The following is a 12,634-nucleotide window of genomic DNA, read 5'->3' as shown; positions in this document are numbered from 1 at the left end:
GAGCTATGTTGTTGGATTGGTAAGTCAGTTTATGCAGGCTCCAAGGAAACCACATTTGGATGCGGCCAGATGCATACTCAGATATGTGAAGTCCACATTGCAGTATGGACTATTTTATGAGACTGGGGTTCAGTTACAGTTGCATGGATACACTGATACTGATTGGACTGGTAGTATTTCTGATAGACGATATACCAGTGGATATGTGTTCTCTTTTGGGAGTACTGCAGTCACTTGGAGCAGCAAGAAATAGCCTACAGTTGCCTTGTCGAGCACAGAGGCTGAGTACAGTGGTGCAGCAATGGCTGCATGTGAGGTAGCTTGGTTGCATAAGCTACTTTATGATATGCATCAGCCTACAGATGGACCAGTTGTCATTTATTGTGACAACATGAGTAGTATACACTTGGCAAATAACCCAGTCTATCATGCTAGAACAAAGCACATTGAGGTGCATTATCACTATGTGCGGGAGAGGGTTTTACTAGGTCTTATTGATCTAGTTTATGTTAGCACAAAGGATCAGGTAGCTGACATATTCACGAAGGCATTGGGCGCAGAGAAGCTGTGCAAGTTCAGAGACCTGCTTGGTGTGCAGGAATTGGGATTGAGCTCGAGGGGGAGTGTTGAGATATTGAGCTCCACTCGTGATATGCCAGGGTGACCGTTGTGCATTTATGTCACCGACTTGTCAGTTGCAGATGCGGTTGGTACACCGCCCATGAATAATAGCTAGATGACAGCTATCCTTATCTACTCTAGTTCGTGGCTCAGTTAGTATGCCACCTTAGTTAGTTGAGTTTGGTTTGAGACCCATATATAGGGTTCTTCTATTTCTGTGTACTAGAGTTCTTTTGGCTTACACAAACTAAGAAGATGAAAACTATTTTCAGCCTCCATCTCTGTGTGTATTCCCCCATTGTGCAAGCAAGAAAGCTACAAGTGAGACTCCTTCCTTCTCTCCCACAATCTTGACACATAGCGCTAGACTAAGCATTCCACATATTTATTGAAATATTATATTCATTTCTATTTATTTGAATGATCAAGTTTATTGGGATAGAGGCTCATGAATGGATTTAGTTAAATGTTTACAATGTTGATGACTATTAGGTTAATGAGTGCCTTGGCATTGGACAATTAGTTTTATTTATCCTTAGAATTTAATTTCTTTTTTCAAAAATGAGGATTCATAAACCTCTGCTCAAATAAACAAGAAATTTTACTGAAAGCTTGTTTTACATTTGTAATGTTCTATTTCTAAACAAACATACCTTTAGTTAACTACATACATGCATTGAGGATAACCCTCTCTATGCATTGGGAGATATTGCACCTCATCTTGTGACATGCACTCTCTTGTTTCATGCTCTCTTAATTTGCTTATCTTTTCATCCAACTTTTTTTCTTTAATGGTTAAGATATGGGAGAGAATTTATCAATCTTGCTAGAGCACCACTACTATACCACATAGACCATCAATGTGCTATACATTTCACTCTAGGCAATCCATCACCTTACATAGAAGCACTCAAGGTTTTATATAAGGTGGTTCTCATATTTACCAATTTTCCAACCAACTCAAGGAGGTCCTTCACTTTTACCAATTTTGCAACCAACTCAACTATGCACCACCTTGACTTAATCCATTTTGTGCTTAAGGTGAACAAGCACAACTATACTCAACATGTTTCCTAATGTTAACTACATCCATTTAGAATATATATTATCCAATTTCCATTGTGCTACATCTAATGAAGGCCATCCCAAAGGTTATCACCATCTTAACTGCATCATGTCTACCACATCCAATTACCCCGATCAAGGTGATCCATACACCCTTGTTGATATATCTAAGCAAGGAGGTAGTCTGAAGCTACTTTAACAAAAATTCCGTTGGAGATACTATTCAATTTTGAATCTCACACTAGTATTGTGATGCCACACATTCATGCTTGAAAAACCTAGGTTGCACTTGCTAAATAAATAGAAGTACAAGATGGTTTATGCTAGGATGAAGCAAAGTTTAAGTTGCAATGCTTGACGCAAGGAAGTGAGGAACTTATGAGATGATGTTTAGCCCAAGGAGAAAAAGTAGAATACACAATCTAAAAAGCAACCTAGCTATGGATTCTTTTTTGACATTGAGAATGCTAAAATACACAATCTAAAAAGAAACCTAGCTATATTTTCTTTTTTGACATTGAGAATATTATAGACCTCAAGAAGGTGTTTAGGATCAGATTTTAAATAGCAAATTGGAGTTTACTCTTGGTAAGATGTTGGGCATCGCAAAGAGGGAATTTCATGAAGAGATTATCAACATCATAAAGCAAAAGAGAAAAATTGTGAAAACTCTTGAAGGACAAGGAATTGAAATAGAGTTGTTTGACAAGAGCAGTGATGAGTTACCTGAGGAGAGTATTCATGTATACTCATCACATGTTGTTTAGTAGTCACAACCAATTATTTACGACGAGAGTGACGCACCTATCCTTGTCTCTCATAGTCACTTTTCTAAGTATCATTGGGCTCAGGCTACTACAAAGACTATGGTAAAAATTGGCAAGAAGGCTTGAGAGAGTGTGCACAAGAGGGAGAGAGAGAGAGCTCAAGTAACATGATATTGTTTAGTCAGTTGCTCAAAGTACAACTAGTACACTCTCCTCTACATTGAGTGTGTACTTTAGGCTGTTTATATAGCCACTGGAAGAGTTAGGGTTAGGTTTCCCCTATCCTCCAGCCCTTTTACACCTAGCTACCCTTATCCTCTCTAGTGTAAGGAGGGTTCCTATGCTTATCTTTCAACACCCCCCCTCAATGCTAGGTGGCATTGGATAAAAACATAATAGGATGCCTCCCCTTAATTCTCAATGAGATGTCTTTATAAATCAGGCTACAAGAAAAGGTTATAGGTAGAGAGTGTTAAAAGACTCAAAAGAGTCGCTCACCTGTGGATTGGGAGGCAAAGTTGACCTCCAAGTCCTTAGGTACTTTTGGAATACTAGGACACTTACTACTGATATACCCGATCTTTTAGCATTTATTGCACCTCATTTTGTCAAGATATTTCTTCTAGCAGTTGCTCATTATATGCCCCTTTTTGTGACAGAAGGAGCACTTAGTAGAAGTTGTATGAACTAAAACTTGCTCATGGGAAGTAAATGTTGAAGACCCTTTAGTATGGTTTCTCTTATCTTCATATAGTCATGACTGGATGGTACTTGCTAAAGTTGGGTTCGGGATATTAGTTAGGGTAGTCACAAGGGTTGAAAAAACCTTTTTCACAAACTTTAGCAAGATGGCAATGGCATCTTCATCATGGATAGGTGCCTAAATGGAGGCAACCTGTGCCATAAGCCCCTTCATATGTGAAATGAAATTGCTTAGATCTTCTCCCTGTTTGTATTCCAAGCTAAAAAACTCAATCTTGAGAAATATCTTGGAGTTCTTCCCTATAGCACCGTAGAGCCTTTTGAGCTCATCCCATTTTCTTTTGCAGTTAAGAGCTAGTCAATGTGATGAATTAAGGATTCATCTAAATGAAGCATGATGATGGCCTGAGCCCGTTCATCATCTTCTACATCAAGGGGATTAGATGGGTCAATTACTTTGGTTCCTTTATGAAGGGCCAATATCCTCTTTCCATCATTTTGTATTTGATCAAAACCTACCAAGGATAGAAATCGTTTCCATTAAATTTCCGAATTTGAGGATGGACATCAGCATATGTTGTTGCCATTGGGAAGGTCTTACCACTTGTTAGAACAAGGGCAGTGTCTAGTCCCTTGCCACCGAATGCGGAAGCAAATCAAACAATTGATATCAAAGTTGTAATGAGGAAAAAGGCTGAAAATCATACATATGTAATATTTCAAAATATGACTTGGATGGTGCTTTCTTATGTGCAGTCTTCTTCTAAGGTTTAATGGTCTTTTTAGGCTTCAATGATGTGACCTAGACTAGACTTCGGGCTCCTTGTGGTATGGCTTAGTTTGATGAACCTTGTGTTGGACAAGGACGGTCTATCATTTCAATGCTTGTTGTTGATGAGTCCCGAGGAGAGTCCAATGACACTAATCCCTGTGATTTCATTGACCAATGTACTTGAAAAAAGCCACACAAGACATGCAATACAAGTTTAGGGTATCACAGTCTATGTGTTTATAATTGTACACATAGCCTTACAACATGAAGTAAAGCACTCAGTTGTTTTAATTTTTCGATAAAAATAGTTAGATTGTGTAAGTACTAGTAGCAATGTTGATTAAGCAATGTGCCTTAGTGCTTACAAGCACTTATCTATAGCTCATGTTGCTAGAGATGGTAGATGTCCATCTTGATGAGCTTGATGATGACCTTCCAAGTACAATAACCTCTGAGATAAAGTTCCTAGATCTGTAACTGACTCAGAAAGAGTTGACTCAGTGATTAAAATCACTGTTAATGACCAAACATTGAAAAAATGAAAGTTGAAGAAGCTTGAAGCTTCCTGGCTATGACTGCCATGAAATTCACAGTTAGGGTTTGGCTTCTAGCAGCCAATAGAGATGAAATTTCCCCAAGCCCTCTTAGTGGAGATGGCCCATTAGGGAGGCTATGAAATCCCTATGTTGGCCAAGGAGATTGCGATGCCTAGTGGCCATGCCAAGCCTAGAAACATCAAGCTACCAAAAACTGCGCCAATTTGGAGTTTGATGCAATGTCTTCCTTCTACGTGGCTAATGTGGAGGATTATGGTGCTGGGATGATGCGCCTTGAGTTGGGGAAGAGTTCCTTAGAAGGGGCCTTGACTTGAAACCTCCTCCTTTTTTCTCCCCAAGTCCTTCATTAGAGGTGGTTTTGGTTTGACTATGGGGGCAAGAGGTAAAATATGAAGATGGTGGAAAAATCATGTGCACTTAGTGAAGCTGAGGGTATAGAAAGATGAAGGGATGAGAGAAGGCTCTGATACCATGTTGAAAATTATAGTTGAAGGCTTGAGAGAGTTTGCACAAGAGGGAGAGAGAGAGCTCACGTACAATAACATGATCTTGTTTAGTGAGTTGCTCAAAGTACAACTAGTACACTCTCCTCTACATGGAGTGTGCACTTTAGGCTGTTTATATAGACACTATGAAAGAGCTCAAGCAGTAATAATGTTGCACCTACACTTCAAAGGAGAACTGGGATGAGCTCAACGAATTGTATGGTGCAAGAGGAAATAACTCCAAAATCTCCCTCGAAATAGAGTTTTTCAACTTGGAATACAAGGGGAAGACTTGGGAAAGTTCATTTCCCACATGAAGGGACTAATGGCCTTCAGTCAAGCTCTAATGTACTAGTTCTAGAAATTAGTAGCTCATCCTAAGAGTGTTTAGTTACTAATGTCCAGTAAATGTTTTATGTAAATTGATAGAAGGCATACTATTATGTTTAAATTTCAATAAAGGTAGTGTTTCAAATTCTCATACATTTCTAACCTTTCTATGAAGGTATGATTGTAAGTATGACAATTGAGCTCCTCAAAAGATCAAAAGTATAAGTTATTCTCTTATCCTTAGAAGTGGATGAATTCTCAATGTTATGTTAACCCAAAAAATCATGGCCATAAAGAACGTGCTCAAATTCATGAGACAAGTATTCCAAAAAGGCCTTGCGTTTATTTTTCAAACCATACAAATGATATATATCCACATGAATAGAAAGTATCAAAATCGTATACAATTTCACTTTTAGAGTACACTCACTATTTAAACTAGTTGAAGTTAAGGGATTATTCTTTTTGACAATGCCTTAAAAAAGAAAGATTTGTATTCAAGGTCCATTTCTCTTACTATTCTTTCTATTGTAGGTAGACAAAAATATTTTCATGGAAGCACAATGTATCATAACATCAACCAAGATTGTCATGACATCTTTCTATTTTATTTTTCTCGTGAAATAAAAATATATTGTCATGCCATCTTTCTACCCATCTCATTTTTTCTTTCAGATCTGAAAATTTTCTAAAAGATTTATGGCATCTTTGTAGATCGTTGGTTGGAATTTCATATGAGCTTCAAGCAAGTCTGGATACACATGATTAAAATTGGTAGGTGCTTTTGGTCCTCTCAAGATTATGCTTGCTTTGTCATATGCTTCTGCAGCTTCTTCTGGAGTTTCTGTAGAACATTTGAAAAGGTAAAAGTTTCATTCATGTCTAAATTTCAAAATTGTCAATATTAAAAAGAACCTATTTTCTTTCACAAACAAACAAAATGCTTACCATTTTTATAGTAAGGAGGCTTTATAAAATTATCACAACTAAGAAAATAAAGGCAAGTGTGTTACCATAGCATCCTAGGTGGATATCTTTGTTCTCAAATTTTCCTATTTTAGCACACCATCTGTTGTTAGAACGTCTGTCATGTGACCATATGGAATATGAGTAATGGTTCCAAACCCACAAATGTCTGATTGTATGACTTTAATATATTTCAATAATACATTGCAAAGCTACTAGTGTGTGTAGATATATGTTTCTTCTATGATTTTAAATAATATGTGTCATTGACTCGTTTATTAATACTTTGCTCTACACACAACACCTTGAGAATGGAAAACAAATGTTTTCTACCTAGACTATACACTCTTATTGTCTCTATTATTCTAGTAAAAGGAGCATTGGTTGAAGTAACAGCATTAGCAATGCATAATTACTTATAATATGCAATGCAACACAAATCTTTTTGTAAGTACTACTTCTACCACACTAGTATCATCATCACTACCACTACCACTACCACTACAACCACTACCACCACAAGCATGATGACAAGAACCACAATTATCAATAAAATAATTATGAACACAATTGCTATGATTATGACCATCACCATGGTGACAAGCATTCCCACATCCATGTCTACTAAAATTTTAACTATGCTTACTACTACCACTACCACTATTACTAACAATCCTATATTTACTAGTACAATGCTACCACTACCATTGTACCATCCTCATACCATCACTTTTACAATAAAGTCATCAGTGTCACCACCACTACTATTTGCAACAATGATTAAAATTTTTCTTACTATAATTACAACTAATAGTACCACTCTCAAGCCTACATCATCACCGCCTTCTACCTTGTAAACTAACCCCTCTCTACATCTATCCCAAGGTACAATATAGAGGATACTTTCAGCACAATGGCTATGTTTTGGAGACTTTTTGAGTGGAAGGCCTAAGTTTCCAACTAGAAAATTAAAAATATAGTCCTATGTATAATACTTGATGCATTTTAGCTTGATAGTCACCCAAAACACTCCAAGATAAGGTTTTTCTAGAATATTTGTTAAAATTTCTAAAATTTTGACTTTGACTAACAAAAGGTTTTCCCACCTATTTAAAATGAAAAATCATGGGGGGGCCCTTGATTTTTACCTATTCCGTTTGCTCCATTGACCTCATCCACTTTTTCCACTCACTATTGAATATATCAGTTTCCATTGCAAAACTAAAAGAGAAATAGAGTCTAACACTACCCAAGACCCAAGCAACTAATAGAAACTCCAATCTATTGGAAATCCTATACACCCAAGAGTAAGGCAATGGTCAATGCTCACATATTAAATCTACAAAGAACCATATCCTCTTGCAGCTCAAAAGGGCACAATATCACAAGCTTTATGCCTACCCAAGATCAATGGTGCATGGTTTATAAGGGTGTGCTCATGTTACAACTTACTATTCAATGCATTTGATATTTGAAATAATAGAACCCTCATAATTGAAGCAAATGCCTATAAACACTAGGATCTCTATCACACCAAGAGAACTGGATAAACTATCCTTTCCAACTAAAAGTTATGTAGACAAATACTACATCTCACGTTCTGAGTCTAGTGTCTTACTCCAATACTCTTCCAACCTACAAGGCCTCTCACTCCTCAAGTCACTCTTATACACCTCCACAAGGACCTCAAAACCATTAAACATTTGATATAAACATGCACAATTATGGAGAACCACTCCTCCAGTAAAAAGCCTTAGCCATCACCTTTTCTTTTCACTTTCCACCATGAGTATGAATGTTTAGTTTGCCCAATTTTGACTTCACAATCACCACAATTGACCTTCTACTAGCCAACAACAATGGCCTACAATAACATCTCAACCACAATATGCATCATTTCATTCTCGTTTTTCATGATGACTACATCCTCCTTTCTTTACTACAACCTCTGCCTCCAAGAGGATAGTTTGTCTTATTATACACCTCATTAAGGCCAGTATGGTGGCCTATGCTTTTCTTCCTTCCTTCAATAATTTGAATTATGCTTTTCCTTGATTTTCTTTCATATAACAGCATCATGTTGACATTAGAGATTATGTATTTTGGATGATTGATGTTGGGTATATGGTCTCACCATAGTGCATTACCATCCATCTCTATTAATTGGGCCATGGATGTCTTTCATTACCTTTCCACAATAATTGGTGTCCACAATGTTTCCTAATTAGATGTCATCATTATCATAATATCCTCCCTTCTACCTCAATGCTAATAATTATTTCATGGGAAGCATGCCATTGCCATGTACATCATGTTGTAGCTCATGCACTAAGGTCATCATCTTATCCATGATATCAAGTTATCCATCATTAGGAAGGCCTCTATCATGTCAACACGCATCAATATATCATGTCTTGTAGCCAACTAACTTATTGGGAAGTCCATTATCATCATCTATGATGTATCAATGTTGAGGATAATCTCATTAACTACCCATATTAATGGTGAGGATCATGTCATTAAGTATCCATATCTCATCCCCTCTATGCATCACGACTAGTAGTTCCAACTAGCATCATGTATACAAGAAACCAAGCATAGATGAAATCATCATGGCTAGTATTTCCAACTAGTATCATGCACATACAAAACCAAGCATACCAACTCCAAACCCAACCATATGTCCATAATCTCTAGCCATTCATACTATCACAAACAAAATTTTGAATGCTCCCAAATTCAATATATAGAGGTGGTATTGAGGCTATGATCCTAACACTAACAATAGTCTTGCACCAACTCAAATTATTGGAATACAACCTTATAGATCCAAGAAACCCTACAAGAAGCAAAGGGGAAAATATCGTAGTAGGCATAGAGGGTATTGGCATAAACTGACTCACCTGCGCATATTTGACATTAGAGAACTTGTAGAGGCTCAAAGTGCAAGGGTCGGGGCTTTATAGCCATCATTATTGCTAAGAAATTGGATTGTTTGTGTAAGTCTTTGTCTAGGTAATGCTTGGGAAGAGTCGAGAAGAGATTCAGATTAAGCTTATGAACATTCATGGCTCAAAAGCTTTGGTAAAGCCGTCACTTATCAAGAAAAATTGAGATGGATTTTTGGGCAAACTAGCATGCATTAAAGGAGCACAAATTGAAGTGTTGAGCTTCGAAGAATAGATTTAGGGTTATGTGCGTTATTTGGAATCTATACTATGAAGAATGGAAGTTATTGGAAAGAGAAGGAAAATACCTCTATCCATGAAAATAAATCATGGTATTTTAAGAATTGGGCTTATAACTACTAGGCTTTTACATAGTGCTTGTTGATCAAAGGCTTGGGAGCGTTGATCCTATAGAACCAAATTGATGCCTTAAAGAAAGCAATGAAGGAAATTGGTTTCTATCTCCCTATTTGAATACATGTAGGGTTAACTTGAAGAGCTTAGTTTTGATTACTCCTCAGCAAAATATACTCCGATGAAGTGGAGGGGTAAGCAAAGTTTGGGGTTAGTGTTGACTACTCCTAAGCCATGGAAGTGCTTGAACAAGAGGGCTAGCACTCAGGATGTTCTCATAGGATATTTATGTTTTGGGTTGAAATATTTTTACAGGGATTGTAATCCAGTTTTTCTTATTGTTATAGATAATATTCAAAGAAACTCTTCTTGTTTCATTGGATCTATCCTCTTTCTTGACTTGATTGCTAGAGACCCCATGTCTCTCTAGCCTACATGCCCATCCTCCAAACATAAGTGATGAATCCGACGTGAATTTCAACATCAAGATTACAGGATGGGTGACCATAGGAATCATGAAGCTGAAAAAGACTTTAAAAGGGAATGTAACATGGAACAGATGCAGTTAGTGGGGAAGTATATATAGATAGTCAAGTGCAAAGATTTGGATATGGATTGCAAGGTATGAGCAACTCAAATATTTATGGATGTAGTGCAAATACAAGTATCACATCAGTGATAGATATGTAGGAGAAGAAAATTACTAAACAAGAACCTAAGCAGATGGAGGATTTGGCAATTGAAGCACTTTACCTAATTGTAGAGGAAGTGGGTCTATTTGATAGACACGGTATATCAAACTAATATGTTAAAGTTTTGATAAAAGAATAAAGTAGTTTGATATCCCAAAGAATTACAACATTGAATGTTTTGAATGCATTGATGACAGGGGGTTCAAAGAACAAGTTCAATAGATATAATGTACAATCTAGGATGAATATAAGCATGTTCTTAAAGTCTAAAAAGAATGTAAGTGTGCAAAAAAATCCAAGGTTTGTATGCAAAATTATGTCTTGACTATTGGATTGCTTGAGTTTCCACTGCTAGATGCTGAAGTGATAGAGGATAATGTGGATGCGGAGAGAGAGCTAAAGATGAATGTATTGCCTATCATTATAGAAATAGATATAGTACTTGATAGTCATGCATAAGCTAAGGTTTTGATTGAGGATGTAGCTAAGCTTTCTAATACATAGGAGGGTATTCAAGACACAAATGTCTTGACTAATGGAGTCACAGAAGATGTTAAAAAGGATGATAATGTGGATCTGCTTCTTACTAAGGTTATTGGTACCCTGCCTGATGATGCAATGATGGTGTGTGTTAATGCTATTATGCAAGAGAGAGATGATGCTATGATAGTGGAGGATGTAAATGAAATACGTGCTTTGGACGTGAATCTAGAAGAACATTTGGATGCTCCAACTATGCAATGCAAAGAGGTTACATTTATACAACAAGTTCTAGCAACACATGAAGAGCTATATGTTAGGGAGAGTGCTCCTTTGAGGTTTGTTGAGACTGGAACCAAATACTTTACCGTGCTAGAGAAAATAGTTTTTATATGAGAAACTGAGGAATACACGATGTTGTGACTTGATTTTGGTTTACCCTTTGATCCTAGAGAACCTACGAAGTTTGTGGATTTGGTTGCGGATGTGTTGCATGATCTAGGTGGGATAGAATGGAATTGCTATAAATTTTGGTGGATGCTAGTGATTTTGGTTTATGATCTTGGCAAGAGGTTGATTATACATATGTTCATTTGGTTGTAGATCAGATGGGTGTTTGATCTAGGCGGCTATATAGCATGACACATTTGGGGGATGTGCAAGTTCGGAGGGGGTAGATGTCGTGACAGTGCACATCTACTTACAAAAAACCTTGGAGGATGGCCATACGCTAGTTGTTCAATGGGAATAAAGCCACTGACACCATTAGTATGCTTTGGATTTCTTAGCATGGTAGTTTATATAGCTATTACATGTTTGTTTTTTTTTTGTTTCATTAGTTAGGGAGAATAAAGACTCGAGATGGGTATCTCATAATGCTCTACCAAGGATTCTGGATAGTGATTATGAAAGGCTCAAGTTCTATATGCTTTCAATAAAGTTGTGCATATGTTTTTGGATGGTTAGAGGAGATGGGGTAATGATGCCTTTTCAAGCTTTAGAAATGTCATTGAAGCTACAATTGAGATGGAGCTAGCCACTTGTTTTGATTCCTCAAGCAATATCAAGTGTGATGCAAACAAGGCAAATGGTTGGACCTTCCTAATCTTTATGAGGCACTAGATGTACTTGGGATAAGATCTTGAGCTATGGTGCAATGGTTCTTTGTCAGTGCTACCATGGGTGGGTGAATATACCTTTCTGGCATATTGCTGATTATATTACGTGGGTGAATATACGGGCTCTGTTTAATGAGCTAGAAGAAGGTGCTATCAGAGCTACCTCATCGTTTACAGCTCTTGCAATTTCTAAGTAGGATAAATCAAAGACGTAGATGGATTGTAGTAGCAGACAAGGTCTTGCCAAAGTTTATGCTGAGCTGACGTCTACAGGTGCTGGTTCAAGCCTCACCAGCCTCGATGCCTTCACACAGGAGCTATGATCATAGAGAGGAAGCAATGGTGCTGAGGTGCACTACTGAAGCTGGTTGTGAGCAAGAGTTGATTTATGGTGTTGATGCAAAAGACATGCTTCCGAACTGGGCGCCTCTGATCAGCGCCAAGGAGCCCAAAAGCATAAACAAAGATTGTTGTTCATGAAGTGGTTGAGGAGCAGCTTTTGGATGTCAAACGTTATTACTTTTTAAAAAAGAAAGCAGAGGGGAACATATCGCAGGCATAGAGGGCATCGGCAGGAACTAACTCGTCTGCACGTACTTGACATCAGAGAACTTGTAGGCTCGAAGTGAAAGGGTTGGGGATAGAGGTACTTATTGATCAAAGGTGGGTTCTTCTTCTTTTAGAGTTTTCATGTAGTAGACGATGATCCATATGATATCCATCCCCTCCAAACGTGCACATCCCTTGAATGTGCCGCACTATGTAGCCCACTGACAT

General features: G+C 37.5%; 1 protein-coding gene across 1 annotated transcript in view; it reads right to left on the bottom strand.

Annotated features, from left to right (window-relative positions):
- Nucleotides 1-5,970: 5,970 nt before the first annotated feature.
- LOC148022535 (ethylene-responsive transcription factor WRI1-like) overlaps nucleotides 5,971-12,634 on the bottom strand; it is a 56,839-nt gene continuing 50,175 nt past the window's right edge. Inside the window, exons 5-6 of the mRNA XM_087696561.1 lie at nucleotides 6,313-6,383; nucleotides 5,971-6,143 (exon numbers count right to left, since the gene is read on the bottom strand). Coding sequence (XP_087552687.1) covers nucleotides 5,971-6,143; nucleotides 6,313-6,383 — 244 coding nt within the window. The remainder of the gene's footprint in view (nucleotides 6,144-6,312; nucleotides 6,384-12,634) is intronic.

Source organism: Lygodium microphyllum, chromosome 16, assembly GCF_053477565.2.
Source record: "Lygodium microphyllum isolate KBCC chromosome 16, Lygodium_microphyllum_v1.1.10, whole genome shotgun sequence".
In the NCBI taxonomy this organism is placed as follows: domain Eukaryota; kingdom Viridiplantae; phylum Streptophyta; class Polypodiopsida; order Schizaeales; family Lygodiaceae; genus Lygodium; species Lygodium microphyllum.
Note: the sequence above shows the minus strand (reverse complement) of the source record. Positions and strands in the feature narration are given on the sequence as shown.